We start from the raw sequence: 13,974 nt of genomic DNA, 5'->3' as shown, positions 1-13,974 counted from the left end.
TACCTATCCCTCTTTTGTGTCCATTCTGTTTCTCCGTCTTACTTCCCTCTCATTCTTTAACCACCTATGCCATTAGAAGGCTAGTCACTAGCTAAATTCAAACAGCACTGAATGTTACTGCTAAGAAGAAACAATCTCATTTCCTCATGCTGAAGAACTATTAATATCTCTATGTATGTAGCCTCTTCTACCTTAGAAGAACCAAAAGCATTTGTTAACAAATGCATCTGTTTCTGGGGAGGAATGTAGGAGCGATTTAACAGTACACAGGGTAGGGTCAAAATCTTTTGAAAGGTGTCACTAAGGATTCAGTGTCTACCAATAGTGGTCATGTTTCATCAAAAATCCTTTCTCCATGACTGTGAATCATAGCAGGATGCTGGCTGCACATTCTTTTGGAAAAACTCCTGAATCCATAACAGGGCTGTGATCCAAGTAACAACTTCTACTGTCTTCTTTGTGAGCTAGTCATGCCTGTGTGTTTTCATGGTTTTTCAATAGCTCCTTCAAACATTTCCCAACTAGATTTTGCCAGTTCACCAAAAATAGGTTTAACTTGGGGATGTATAGAACATTATTTCTAGTAATAATCATATTGTATTATTTTATTATTATGTTGAAGATAAATATAGATTCATTGACGGCATTTGAATCTTACTTTTGTCTGTGATATGGAAGGATTGACAGAAGCTCAGAAATGCTTTAAAACTGCATTCAATAAACAATGCAGGCATTTTTAATTTTTCATTTTATTGTGTGGCTTGCTTAAAGCCACAAAAAATTCTACACTCAACAGCATCTCTGTTTTTAATGTAACTGTTAAAATGGTGGGATCTTCATTTATCCTTCTTGTGATGTACTGTTGTGGAAAGAAAGTTTTTCAGACAAAAAAATTATTCGCTGTATTGGTTTGCATCTCATGTGTTTGTTAATGTTGAACTGGTAATGTTTGTCCTGAGATCTTACACCACTGATGTTGTCTGTGCTACTAATAAACGATTATTCAGTAGAATCTGGACTGATGAAAACTAAGACCAATATTTTCACCTGTGGCATTTAAAATGTCAGTCTGCATTCAGACATCCAAAAATATGGTGTGATTTACATAAGCATGAGAACTTTCCAGCAATTTCCTGCTCAGCACCTTTGACAAGCAAGTTGCTTCTGTTTAGGTGACAAAGTATACAGTTACCTCGCTACAGACAACACTTTGAAAATGTTGGCCTTCATATTCCAGTGTACAAAAATCATCTTCTAGTCTTGTCTACACAAGAAGTATCACCCATTTTTCACAGTCAGCGATCATAATGTACACAGCAGAACCAGCTGGCTGCTTTTCTAAAGTTGCTGTTTATCTGTCATTGGGACTGTATTCATTGCTGACAATGATGGGTTGGTCTGTTCTGCTGTAAGCAAAGTCCAATCACTCTGTTTTGCAGGAGAGGTTCAAATGTTTCACTCACACTGGATATGTGTACCCCAGGCTGTTCTGAGCAAGGTTTTGGCTATGTCATGTCACCACGGGAACAGTCAGCCCAAGAATACCTCCAGACAGCATCAAACATCCTTACTGAAGAGGAACTGCACAAGAAAGCACTGGATCCATTCATACTCCAGGCAGAGTTTTTTGTGAGTATCTGACTGCTCTCTTCGAGGAGCATCAGAAAAATGGAATGTTGTTTCTCTTCTATAGACCTTGCTATTATTTTCTGCAAGTCTAAAGTTAGTGCATACAAATTCCACTTCCATCAGTGAAACATTTAACGCAATTCTGAAATTCGTCATCCCTTGAAATGACAGTGTCTGAAAGCTTTCAGTGATATTGTTACTTAAAAAACAGAGAATTGGTTCTGGCAACAAAAAAGCGCTCAGGTTTTTTTGTTTTCTTTTTCAGTCGGCATGCTACTTTAACAAAAAAATCAAACTTTTTCACTAGACTACAGAAGAAAAGCCAAGTTTGCTATAGGCATAACTTCTTGAAATGTGTCTGGAGTTGCCCTAGGGATTAAATTAGTCTGAGTGCATGCTCTTTGCTGTTGAATGTTTGGCATGGAGCTACTTTCCAGGCCTGAACATTCTACAGATAACTGAAGCACAGGATGGCTAAGTATGCCTTACTGGTTTGGGTTTTTTCTGTACAAAAATTATTTACTAGTTGTAAGCTGCTCTATCAGTTGCTTTTAGGGTTCTGAAATATTTTTGCTTGGCTTACTGTATCCACTGTTGCTTTGGGAGAAAGAATTCTTTGCCTCATTTGGGAAAAAAATACACATACACAGATGAAGCAAGCAGTTGAAAATTTGATTTCTAAGTAGTTTAGGATAAAGGCCAGATACATTTTGCTGTAGCAAGTACACTGGCTTTTTAGATCTTTGTATTCTGAGTCTCTTCCCTAACTGCTTGAGCGTCTTTCTGATAGACATTGTCATGTTTTTTGTACCTGGCAAAAAAAAAAAAAAATTACACAAAATGCTCTAGTGGCTATGGGTATTGTCTACTAGGCAGGGTTGTAAATTCCTGCACAAGACGAGAGGTAACCAGGGCGCAGTCTTTGCATGCTGGGGTGTTTCAGAGCACATGATCAAGAGCTACTGAAGTTAATGCTGCCAAGTCCAAATATTCTCTTAAGCGTGGAATCTCAGCAGAGTGGGAAGAAGATGAAGTTTTGCAACATAACAGCCCGTTCAGTCTGTCCTCATTATGACCTGCAAGGGTCTGAAAGGGCAAGTTAATACTTTGAGTATCACTTGCCGTCCTCCCTCCTTGTGCAATTTCAGGAGGTTTTCTTCTGTAGAAGCATAGGGGGAGATGAAATAGTCTGGACTTCTGTTTTGAAACAGACCACCAGGTATCTGTGGTCCTTAATTCACTTAGTGCTGTACAAGTTGAAGAAAAGCAGCTTTTGCATAGGCGAGCTCTGATTCTTTTAAAGTAAAGCATCTATTGCCATTGTAGGGAGGAAATGTTTGCTTAGCGAGTGTCTGAATTGACTGCTGAACAACTCCACATGCAGTTTCATCAGTCTCTGAGGTGCACTGTAGCATTCAAGCAAAGAAAATAATGTTAGAAGTAGGAAAAAATACGTTTTGTTTCTCTGAGAGATTTTGAATTAGTTTTCCCGGTGTTCAGAAAAATCATTCAACAGCCAAACTATCCCAAGTAATTTTCATTCTTTAATGAAAACTGAAAAACCATAGATAAAAATGCTGTGTAATCAAAATGTCATTTCTGTAATTAAAAATGGTAAACTATTTAGTTTTATAATGAAACAACTAGCTCTGCATCATTTATTTTCAGTCTGTCCAACCTACTTGGTTTTCAAAGTCCAGATCTATGATGAAGCAAGCAGCTGTGTTTCATTTTGGAAGAAAAGTCAGAGGGGATGTTACTTGCAGGGCTAAGTCCTGAAATTCTTACAAGATTTAGAGTTTTTACTAAGGCAGAAGTCCTGTTGATTTCACCAGGGCTTTGCTTCAGCAGTAAATGACTAAGTCCCAAAGACAGACCATGGAGCTTGGGTCAAGAAGAGTTTTGGGTGATTAAATATCAAGTAACAATTGAGGAAAACATGAAGGTTTCATTCCCATGCAGTTCCTCAAATTGATAGGAAGCTAATTCGACAAAGTGTTTTTATCATTAATTGCCTCTGGTTAAGCCCAACAGTATGCTTAGTAAGAGACAGAATACGGATAGTCAGCCTTCTAAAGCTCCAGAATTTAACATAGTCCATAGCTCTGCTCATCTTAATTTCTTCCCAGAGTGAGGCTTGTCTTACTCATCCCTGACTCCTGTTACCAATATATCCAGTACTGGCCTCTCAAATCCAGTGTGCAGCAGCTGGCATGACCAGCTCTGCTCCCAAGCTCTGCTCCATGACCCCTTTCTCTGCTGAGCCTGGTTGACACATCCCATCTCATCACATGTCTACTGACCCCAGTTGGTGGAAGGTTCCTGTTTGTTCCTGCCTGGCATTGGCCAAATACTTGCAGGAGATGAGTAGTGAAGAATAAGAAGCTCCTCCATCTTTTGTGTGTTCTTTCAGTCAGTAGTGTAAAGGGCAGGTAAACCCTGAACATTTCTTTGCTGTCCTTGCCCATGGAGCTTTAAAGTGTGGTGAGCAAAAAGGGTGATACTTCCCCAGCTCCGTAGAGGCAGATCAGTACGCCAACCTGCCATCATGTAGGTCATAATTTGTTGCTGGTGAAAGTCACTAGCAAATTATTTCCTTCCACCCTCAGAGAAGAAGGAGTGTGAGTCAGGAAGGATGGTGTCTGAGGTCCATTGCTTTTGCAGCAGAGTATCTTACGTACCACCTTTTGCTTAGTTCTGTGCCTACACTTGCAATTCTGTTCTAATAATATTTGGACCTAACATAATGCCATCGCACGTATTACTCAATGAATTAGTCACTATGAGCATTTTCATATTAAGGATTTCAGAAAAGAAAGCCAGTGACAGTAAAAGGAAACATCAATCATATTTTGGTGGTAAATTGCTGGAAGTACTGTACCATTTGTCTCAGTTGACTTTGCTTTGCCTCCCTCACAGGCAGGACGTAATGGGCTCGGGTGTTTTGTTCCTCTTGTAAATCTAATAATACTACCTACTGTGTTTTGTAGCTTTTTGTTGTTGTTGTTGTTGTTTTTTAACAGGAAATTCCAATGAACTTTGTGGATCCAAAGGAATATGATATTCCAGGCTTAGTGCGTAAGAATCGCTACAAAACAATTCTCCCAAGTAAGTTTACTGATTTTAAGTCACTGAAGCAGGGTGGTTTAATCCACATTCTTGAAGGGCTTTGCACTTTCCTTTCCAGAAAGCATCAAGTGTGCTGTCACTACCATGTATTGTCCAAAGGCCATATTTATGAAGCAGCAACATGGCTTCAAAGCATAAATCAAACTTCAGAAGAGGTACAGAGCATGAAGAACCTAAAGTTCACTGAACATCAGCAGCACTTAGGTTTTTAAGTCATTAGAATTGCATCTTTTGGTGCTGATTAAAAATTCTGCCCAAGAACTTGGCGTGTTTATTCAGATGTTACTTAGTGGTTTCTTTGATTAAACACTTTAGAAAGACTAAATTCTAGCAATGTTATTTTCCCAACTGATGTTTTTCTCAGAATCATTCCTCAAAGGCAAACAGAATATTGGGAGCTGGCCTGATGGCATTAAGATGATACAGAAAATCAACATCTCTTCCTTTTCTATTACACTGTTTTTATTTGTAGCTAGGAGTAGGACTTTGAGAAGGATTTTGGTACAAGTTTTCACAAGTGTTGTCATTTTCCCATGTCATGCTTAAAGTTACTTTGAAAAGTGATACAGTTAGATGTCATGCCTCTTTTTTGGTCTAAGCCATTTTTGAAAAATGCCACCACTGCCATGGTGCTCTATTTGCAAAGCCCAAAAGGTTCAGTGTCAGGTTTGTAAAGATAAGTGCAGAGAAGTCCAGAAGGTCCTCAGCTATAGCTATCATTTTAGTCAATGAACCTGTATTGGGAATGATTCCAGAAGAGACTTTTTTATGTAGGCTTACCACTCCAGCAGCTGTAGCCAGTGGATCCACTGTGCACAGCCCGTTTTATGACTCTGTACTCCACCTTAGACCAGAAGTGTAAAAACATTCAGCCACGTTTCCCATTTTTGTCCTAATGACTGAGGTGAATCATTCAAGTATTAATTAACTTTTTTTGCTGGAAAGGGAAGATTGCAGAAGTGGGTAGTGATTTAACATCCTCAAACTGCTGGATTTTAAAGTGATCTATATATTCTGAATTACCTAATCTAATGTGTACTTTGAGAACTGGATCCAGTTTAAATCTCATATTGGATGTTTTAACTGAAATGTCAGAATTGCTGTGTGGTGGGTTGACTCTGGTTGGATGCTAGGTGCTCATCAAAGCCGCTTTATCACTCCCCCTCCTCAACTGGACAAGGGACATAAAATATAACGAAAGGCTCATGGATTGATATAAGGACAGGGAAAGATCAATGATTCAGCAATCATCGTCACAGGCAAAACAGACTTGACTTGGGGAAATTAATTTAATTTATTGCAAGAGAAGGATCATGAGAAATAAAAGCCAAATATTTAAAATACCTTCCCCCAACCCCTTCTTTCTTCCCAGGCTTAACTGCACTCCCAGATTCTCTACCTCCTCCCCCTAGGTGGCACAGGGAGATGGGGAATGGGGGTTGTGGTCAGTTCATCATGCGTTGTTTCTGCTGCTGCTTCCTCCTCAGGGAGAGGACTCCTCACACTCTTCCCCTGCTCCAGCATGGGGGCCCTCCCACAGGAGACAGTTCTCCACAAACTTCTCCAACATCAGTCCTTCCCCCAGGCCTACAGTTCTTCATTAACTGCTCCAGTGTGGGTCCCTTCCATGGGGTGCAGTCCTTCAGGAACAGAATGCTCCAGCATAGTTTTCCCAGAGGGTCACAAGTCCTGCCAGCAAACTTGCTCCAGCATGGGCTCCTCTCTCGATGGGTCCACAGGTCCTGCCAGGAGCCTCCCTCAGCATGAGCTTCCCGCATGGTCACAGTCTCCTTCAGGTGCATCCAGTGTGTCCTCCATGGGCTGTTGGTGGATATCTGCTCCACCATTAACCACCATGTCTGCAGGGGGAGACAGCCTGCCTCACCATGGTCTTCACCACAGGCTGCAGGGGAATCTCTGCTCTGGCACCTGGAGCACCTCCTTCCCCTCCTTCTTCACTGACCTTGGTCTCTACACAGTTGTTTCTCTCAATCCTCTCTCCTGGTTGCAATTGCACAGTTAGTTTTTTTCCCCCACTTCTTAAATGTTATTGCAGAGGTGCTGTCACCACTGCTGATTGGCTCAGCCTTGGCCAGTGGTGGGTCCATCTTGGAGCTGGCTGGCATTGGCTCTATCAGACATAGGGGAAGCTTTTAGCAGCTTCTCACAGAAGCCACCTCTGTAGCTCCCCCACTACCAAAACCTCGCTCTGCAAACCCAATAGATGCTGCCATTTTGAACACCCTGTTCCAGAGTTGTAAGCAGTTGCTCATTGGCCCACTACCATATATTTTTAAGAATGACAGCTTAATGGGTTAATTATTTCCTGCAAACTTCATCTCAGCCGTATCAATATCTGCAGCAGCCATTGTTGTCACTTTGACCTCTTCAGATACGATAAGTACCATACAGATGACATGTTGGGCGGCAGTGTTGATCTGCTTGAGGGTAGAAAGGCTCTGTAGAGGGATCTGAACAAGCTGGATCAGTGGGCCATGGACAATTGTATGAGATTCAACAAGGCCAAGTGCTGGGTCCTGCACTTGGGTCACAACAGCCCCATGCAACGCTACAAATTTGAGGAAGAGTGGCTAGAAAGCTGCCCAGCGGAAGAGGACCTGGCAGTAAAGAGGCTAGCAAGGAGAGCTAAACATCCCCTTTATACTTCAAAGCTGGGAATCCCAGTAAACTATCCAAGCACAAAGTAGGAGAGGGAACCGGAGGCAAGATGAGGGAGAGTCCCGTGCTTTTCAGGCTTTGACCATCCATTGACTTTGTTTCTGAGCTGACCAAATGTAGCCAATGCTGCCTTGAGTATCTACCTTGCCTTCCACTGAGTTCTAGCTGCAGAAAGCAGTTAATGGCAGGAACTGCTGAACAAGCTGCAGTAGAGCAGACTTAGACAACTGATGATCATAGGGAACAGCAAATGCTTAATTACCAAAGTAGAGCAAACCCCAAAATCTGAATTTAAAAAGTAACTAAAATTCCCTTACCAGCTGCATTGCCAGAAGCAATCTAGGCAGTTATCATTAAAAGGTAAGCAGTCACTTAGCATAATGATCAGTTACTTGCAACCCTAGAGTTGACTGTAGTGAGAGGCAGGATAATAGTGTGTAATTCATGTCCTTTATATTTCTTTTGTAGTAAATTCTTTTTGCAGATTCTCCAATTTTGCTGTTGGTAGTAAAATGGCTTAGAAGGTGGCTTTTTGATGGCAGAAGGGAAAATGCCAAGCTAAGGAGGTTGATTTGGATATTTCATTACTATTAATTTGTTTGTTTTCAGACAGTCCTCTTCTGGGGATGTGTCCTATGGCATTTCCTGAAAAATTATAACTTTTCTCTAAGACATTTGAAGGCGCTTTTTGAATGTACAGAAAAGGATGTTTTTGTTACGGAATTCCAGAGCTGGCGAGAACTTATTGGAACATGTTGTATATCAGTCTCATTGAATCCTTTTCTCAAGAGTAATGTCTATGCAGACTTGTTAAATTTCTACATAGTTCTATTGCTTTTATACCATTTTAAGTTTTGCAAAACATTTCAGTTAAGTTTAGCAAGTTGCTCTAAAATGTCACCCATAGTATGAACACAAAATGGCCATAAAAGAGACTGTGGAAAAAATAGCTGATGTATCATTTGGTTTCTTAGAGATACAGACTACTACTGCTTTTTTAAAGGTCCGTTGTCTTTTTGAACCTGACCTGTGTGCCTGTTTTGTGCTAGGAGAAATATTTTCATTAAGAGTAGGATTTGAGTTTGCTTAAATGTCTCTCTGTTGAAAATTTCAAACTCATACTGCAAACTCTAATATTAAAGTCTTGTTACATTTGTTTTTTTTTAAAGGAGGCGTTATTCCTGTTTATATATTTCTAAGAGATGTGATTCAGCTTTTTTACACTTTCTGCAAAACAGTGCACATTCTTGTGTTAACAATGCATTAAGAGGCCTTTCTTATATGAAATAAAGTTGAAACTGTTCGCTAACATACTACCTTAACAAATGTAAATACTACATTAACAGAAACATCACAAGCCAAGTATTATAATTCAAAGTAAAACCATATTCTGAATGTTTTAATATTTGTGGATACAGCAATAAAAAAGTAAAAAGTAACTCAAATTCTACTGCAGTTGAAGAATACTAAAAGAAATCTGTGCTTAAGAGTCTGCGGCACCTGTTGATAGAGCTCTTCAGATCTGTTTTATTTCTTCCTAAAGACCCACCATGAGATGGACAACATAGTATTATTGGATTATTAGTAGGGAAAAATTACATAATCGTTACTGAGACTTCAACAGGCTCCATGGATGACTGCATAAAACCCAAGCAAAGGGACTTCATGCAAGCAGTCTAACTACCCAGTCCAGTGACATTTGAATAAACATGTGGAAACCACTGTCACCTTTTTAAGGGTATGACATGTTGAAGGCTATCAGAATTACTGATTGAAAAGCAGATTTTATCTCTTGTCCCACCATCTCCCCAGCACTAGAGATGTGAGCAAAGTTGAGTGGGAGGGAACTCACTGGTTTCAGTACTTCTGTGCTATAAAACAGTATCTTTGTTGATATCTTTGCTTTTCAGATTGTGATTATATTATCACATGATAGATAACATGAATCCATTTTGAGGACAGCATTGCATGCTGAGTCTTTGTTTGTAGTACTGTAGAAATTAGCATGCTTAGTCCTTTGTGCTTTACCCACTATCACACTTATTTTTGCATATTTTTTTATTTTGTTCTGGTTTCTGAGCAGGCTGGACCTGTGCTTTGATTTTAATATTCTCCTGGTGATATATGGTGTGGCTGTTTGCTGAGGCCTCTGTTAGGAGGATGTTTCTTGTCAATGATAACAAACTGTGTAGTACTGGTGAAAGTGGATGAATGTGGGCCTGTGTCAGCTCACATTAAAATCAGTGGAACAGCTCGCATTGACTTCAGTGGGAATTGGACTGAACTTTTCAGGTGGAATAATGTTTTCATTTCTCTTATTAAAACAAGAGTAATGCTTCATAAACAGCTCCAATGAGGGAGACTCAAGTACTGAAGATGCTTATGCAAAGTACGAGAGACTGTTAATATTCTTTAATTTCTCTTTAACCAATGTATTTGTTAATAGCACATCTTGGAGTTTAGTTCACTGCAAGACAAAACAGGGAAAGAGTTATTGTCATCTGGCTTGCCTGTGTACAATATGTGTTTATGGTTTGGGAGAAAAGCTGTTTGCTATCATTTCACAAACAATATTCTAATGTCTTACAAGCCAGAACGAGTCTGTTGACCTAACAAATTGAGAAATAATTTCCTGGAGCAGAAAACTGCTTTTCCAGAGTCACTCTGGGACACTGACTCTGCAATAGAAACAATTAACCAGGCTTCAGAGAGTGCATAAAACTATCAGAAGCAGCCAAATTACCCCAACCACCCTTTCCTTTTTTTATGGTAACATTTTAACATGGGAGCTTTCCAAGGCCACTCACATCTGTTGTGATGGCCATGAATGCATGTAAATGTCTCACTGTACAAAATAATCTTGTGTCTCTTTCTGTCTTCTGAGCAACTTATAAACTATTACTTACCTCTTTACACCTTTCAGATCCTCACAGCAGAGTGTGCCTTACCTCAGCTGATCAGGACGACCCCCTTAGCTCTTACATCAATGCTAACTACATCAGGGTAAGAGCTCAGTAGTCCAATGTTTCTGTGTAGCCTCTATCAGCCACTGCTAATGTAAACAGAATTGCAACATCCACTGGCTTTTAAAGGCATTCTAGCTGAACTGATTGCTCTTCTCTCCTGCTTATATTAACTGAAAACCAAATCTCAAAGTGCAACTGTACAGATTCAGACCAGACAAAAACACACTTCTGCACTTCTTGATGCAAATTGTTTGTCAGCGGGCCTTAACAAGGCACTGGATAATAAATCTGAATAAGGCTCTTGACCTAGCCAGGGTCACCTCAAGGCTGTTGGACACTAATTGTTGGAATTACGTGAGTCCATATTGTGCCTTTGCTCCATGTACACGTGTGCAGGAGAGAGATAGAGAGGGGAAAAACTGATGCCATGGAATCTCCATTCCAACCAGTGGTAGCTCTCTGTTTTGAAGACTGAACCTTCAAGGTTGCAGTGGTCATCCCTGTTAAAATTGATCTCTTGTTGTTTTGTTGGCAGGGCTATGGAGGAGAGGAAAAGGTATATATTGCTACTCAGGGACCGATAGTTAATACTGTCAGTGATTTCTGGAGAATGGTGTGGCAGGAGCGTTCTCCCATCATTGTCATGATTACCAATATAGAAGAAATGAATGAGGTAATGGTGTTACATATAGTCTGTATTTTTATCTGTACTCTAGCAGATATTTTCAGCATAGATGCTAAGCCAGCGAACAGAAGTTGGTTCAGTGGCCTGAGCAATCAGAGCCAGCATTAAATTCTTCAGGCTCAGAGAAGATGTGGGCTCCTCTTTCAGTTCAGTTTGCTGTAAGTCTCGTTTTGTTGTCTGACTTAGCCTACTGCTGGTTTTGCCATTTTTTCTCTCCCAGCTGACCTGAAACCTCTCCAAACCCAGCTCTATTTGCAGACAGTCTTTCACGTTCTCTCTAAAGGAATCAAAAAACAATAGTACCCCATAACTACTAAGGTTGAACATCTTTAGTCAACAGAGTTGGTGCTGCTATATCTTGCATTTATTATGATTCAGTGTCTGTGTCCATATTTCATTGAGGCTGTCCCTCACTAATGAAAGATGCTAGTTACAATAATCAACAACTAGAACTGACTTGGATATGGAGGACCTTTTCCTGAATGCTTTTGAAATATTGAAATTAAGATGCTAAAATTTTCTATTCACCACCTACTTCCAGAAATTAAACTGACATGGTGTTTCTACTAATCCACCTAATGTGATTTCTGTTTGCAGTTTAAAATACTGCTGTCCTCCAGCTGTTCATTACTTAGCTCCTGAAATATTTGCCCCATAGCAGACTTGCAAGAACCATGTGCCTGGGCTTCCATTCGCAGACAGGTAGCTACGCTTATGTCTGCCTTTACTGGCAGTGCAAGATGTGAGAAAGTGGTCTGGGCATGTGTTGGCCTGCATGCCCCCTCACTGCTGACAGCAAGGTGTAGTGGAGAGATCGAAATGGTGTTTCTTAAGCTGCAGCAGCAGCTTTTGTCAAATTTTGTCCTTGAGAACCCATTAGTAATTTAGGTGAGAGAGTCTCCTTTGGAGAAGAGGCTTTGTAGACATTTAGAAGCCCAAGAACATGGGCATACCTCCATCATACATGCAGAGTTATAATGGCTTAACTGCCAGCTGGAAGCTTAGTGCCCATAATTATGCATGTGCACGAACCTTTAGCTTTCCCCAGTTGTGAAGTAAATAAATTTAACCTTGGGTTTTAGTGAAAAAAAAAACATGAACAAGACAGACAGAATTATCATGCTTTGCAAGTTAAAAGTGGTCAGTTACTGCAGTTGGCTGATTGGACGCATACTGTCAAGGCATTGGTGATGCAAAGTAAAGTATGTTGCTGGTCTAAATGTTTTGTTTGCACTAACATTTTAAACTCATGTCTGCCTCTATCTGAGAGGAAGCACTGAAGTAATATCTTGTTCATTGATCAGAGTTGCCAGCTTATGGCAAATAAGATAATAAAATGTCATGACATGGTGTACCATTTAAGGACTTTGAGGTTTAAAGATGATGATGGAGAGGAAATATTGGTCCTGAATGATGTATCTGGTGATAAGTTCTTCCACTATAGTTTTCATGGCAAGATTGTATAACAGGAATGTAAAATAACCTTTAAATCTGAATTTCCTCTTATCCACATTGACCAAGTATTTCACCCATCATATCAGTCTTGGGAAGCAGTGCACTGCAATGTTGATGCACTATATAACTGGAGCTTGCTACAGCCTATATATCATAACAGAGCTGCTGAGTCTTTTCCAGTGCCTTTTGTGTCAAAAATTAAATGGTGTCAGGAATCTCAGCCATAAATATAGGGTAAGTCCTTTCATGTAAATGGCTGCCATCTTCATTCCCTTTCTTTCATAACACATATATTAATATATGAATAACAGGACTCAGAAGTATGTAGATTCAAAACCAAAACCTTTGTTCAGCAATGATGCTAGTTACAGAGGCTTTGTGTTCCTCCTCGGTGCAATGACTTTGCTAATGCGAGTATTAAAAGCTCTGTATCTCAGCCCTCTGTTACATCTAATCTGAACTGACAGACAGCCCACAGAAATGAGTGGGCAATCTTACTCCACTCCTTTAAGCAGAGCAACGTCTGTGCTATTGATAGCTGCTAGTGCTCTCAACAATTTTTACAATGGATTCTGCAGTTTAAGAGGAGAGGAAGAAAAAAAGCAATCTGCGTAAATAATTTTACAGAGACACAGTGGGCCACATTCCCAGTGGGTTATTAACTGATGCACTATGCAGATGGAACAACACTGGTTCTCCCACACAAAAATTTTGACTCAGTAACTTTGCAAGATACTTCTCTGTTGTTAGACTTTCTCTTGAAGTGAAATTATTTTTGGTAGGGGAAGAGCAAAATGATTTAACTTGCTTCCTTCAAGATTGTGTACACCTATGTAAAAGAGCATGTTTACATGTATCATCTAAACTAGGTTTGTCCGATAGCAGATTCTTATTGACATGTGATGATGAGATTGCTTCTTCCATTATCACAAGGGCACCTTTTTCACAGACCCTGCCTTGTTCATGTCATTCCTTGTCCATGAACTAGTTCATGGAGAGCAGCCCTGAGAAGGACCTGGGGGTGCTGATTGACGAGAAGCTCAACATGAGCCAGCAATGTGCAATCGCAGCCCAGAAGGCCAACCATATCCTGGGCTGCATCAGAAGAAGTGTGGCCAGCAGGTCAAAGGAGGTGATTCTGCCCCTCTACTCCACTCTCATGAGACCCCACCTGGAGTACTGCATCCAGCTCTGGCCTCCCCAGCATAAGAAGGACATGGACCTGCTGGAGCGTGTCCAGAGGAGAGCCACGAGGATGATCCAAGGGCTGGAGCATCTCTCCTATGAGGAGAGGCTGAAAGAGTTGTGGCTGCTCAGCCTGGAGAAGAGAAAGCTCTGAGGAGATCTTATTGCAGCCTTCCAGTACCGAAAGGGGGCCTACAGGAGAGCTGGGGAAGGACTTTTTACTAGGGCATGTAGTGATAGGACGAG

General features: G+C 40.6%; 1 protein-coding gene across 1 annotated transcript in view; it reads left to right on the top strand.

The window, feature by feature from the left end:
- Positions 1–13,974, top strand: part of PTPN5 (protein tyrosine phosphatase non-receptor type 5) — a gene marked incomplete at its 3' end in the record, with an annotated part of 64,247 nt that overhangs the window by 36,301 nt on the left and 13,972 nt on the right. The window contains exons 6-9 of the mRNA XM_082485693.1: positions 1,440–1,629; positions 4,653–4,737; positions 10,361–10,440; positions 10,939–11,076. Coding sequence (XP_082341819.1) covers positions 1,440–1,629; positions 4,653–4,737; positions 10,361–10,440; positions 10,939–11,076 — 493 coding nt within the window. The remainder of the gene's footprint in view (positions 1–1,439; positions 1,630–4,652; positions 4,738–10,360; positions 10,441–10,938; positions 11,077–13,974) is intronic.

The sequence above is a fragment of the Vanellus vanellus genome (assembly GCF_965231255.1).
Source record: "Vanellus vanellus genome assembly, chromosome: 6".
Lineage (NCBI taxonomy): Eukaryota > Metazoa > Chordata > Aves > Charadriiformes > Charadriidae > Vanellus > Vanellus vanellus.
Note: the sequence above shows the minus strand (reverse complement) of the source record. Positions and strands in the feature narration are given on the sequence as shown.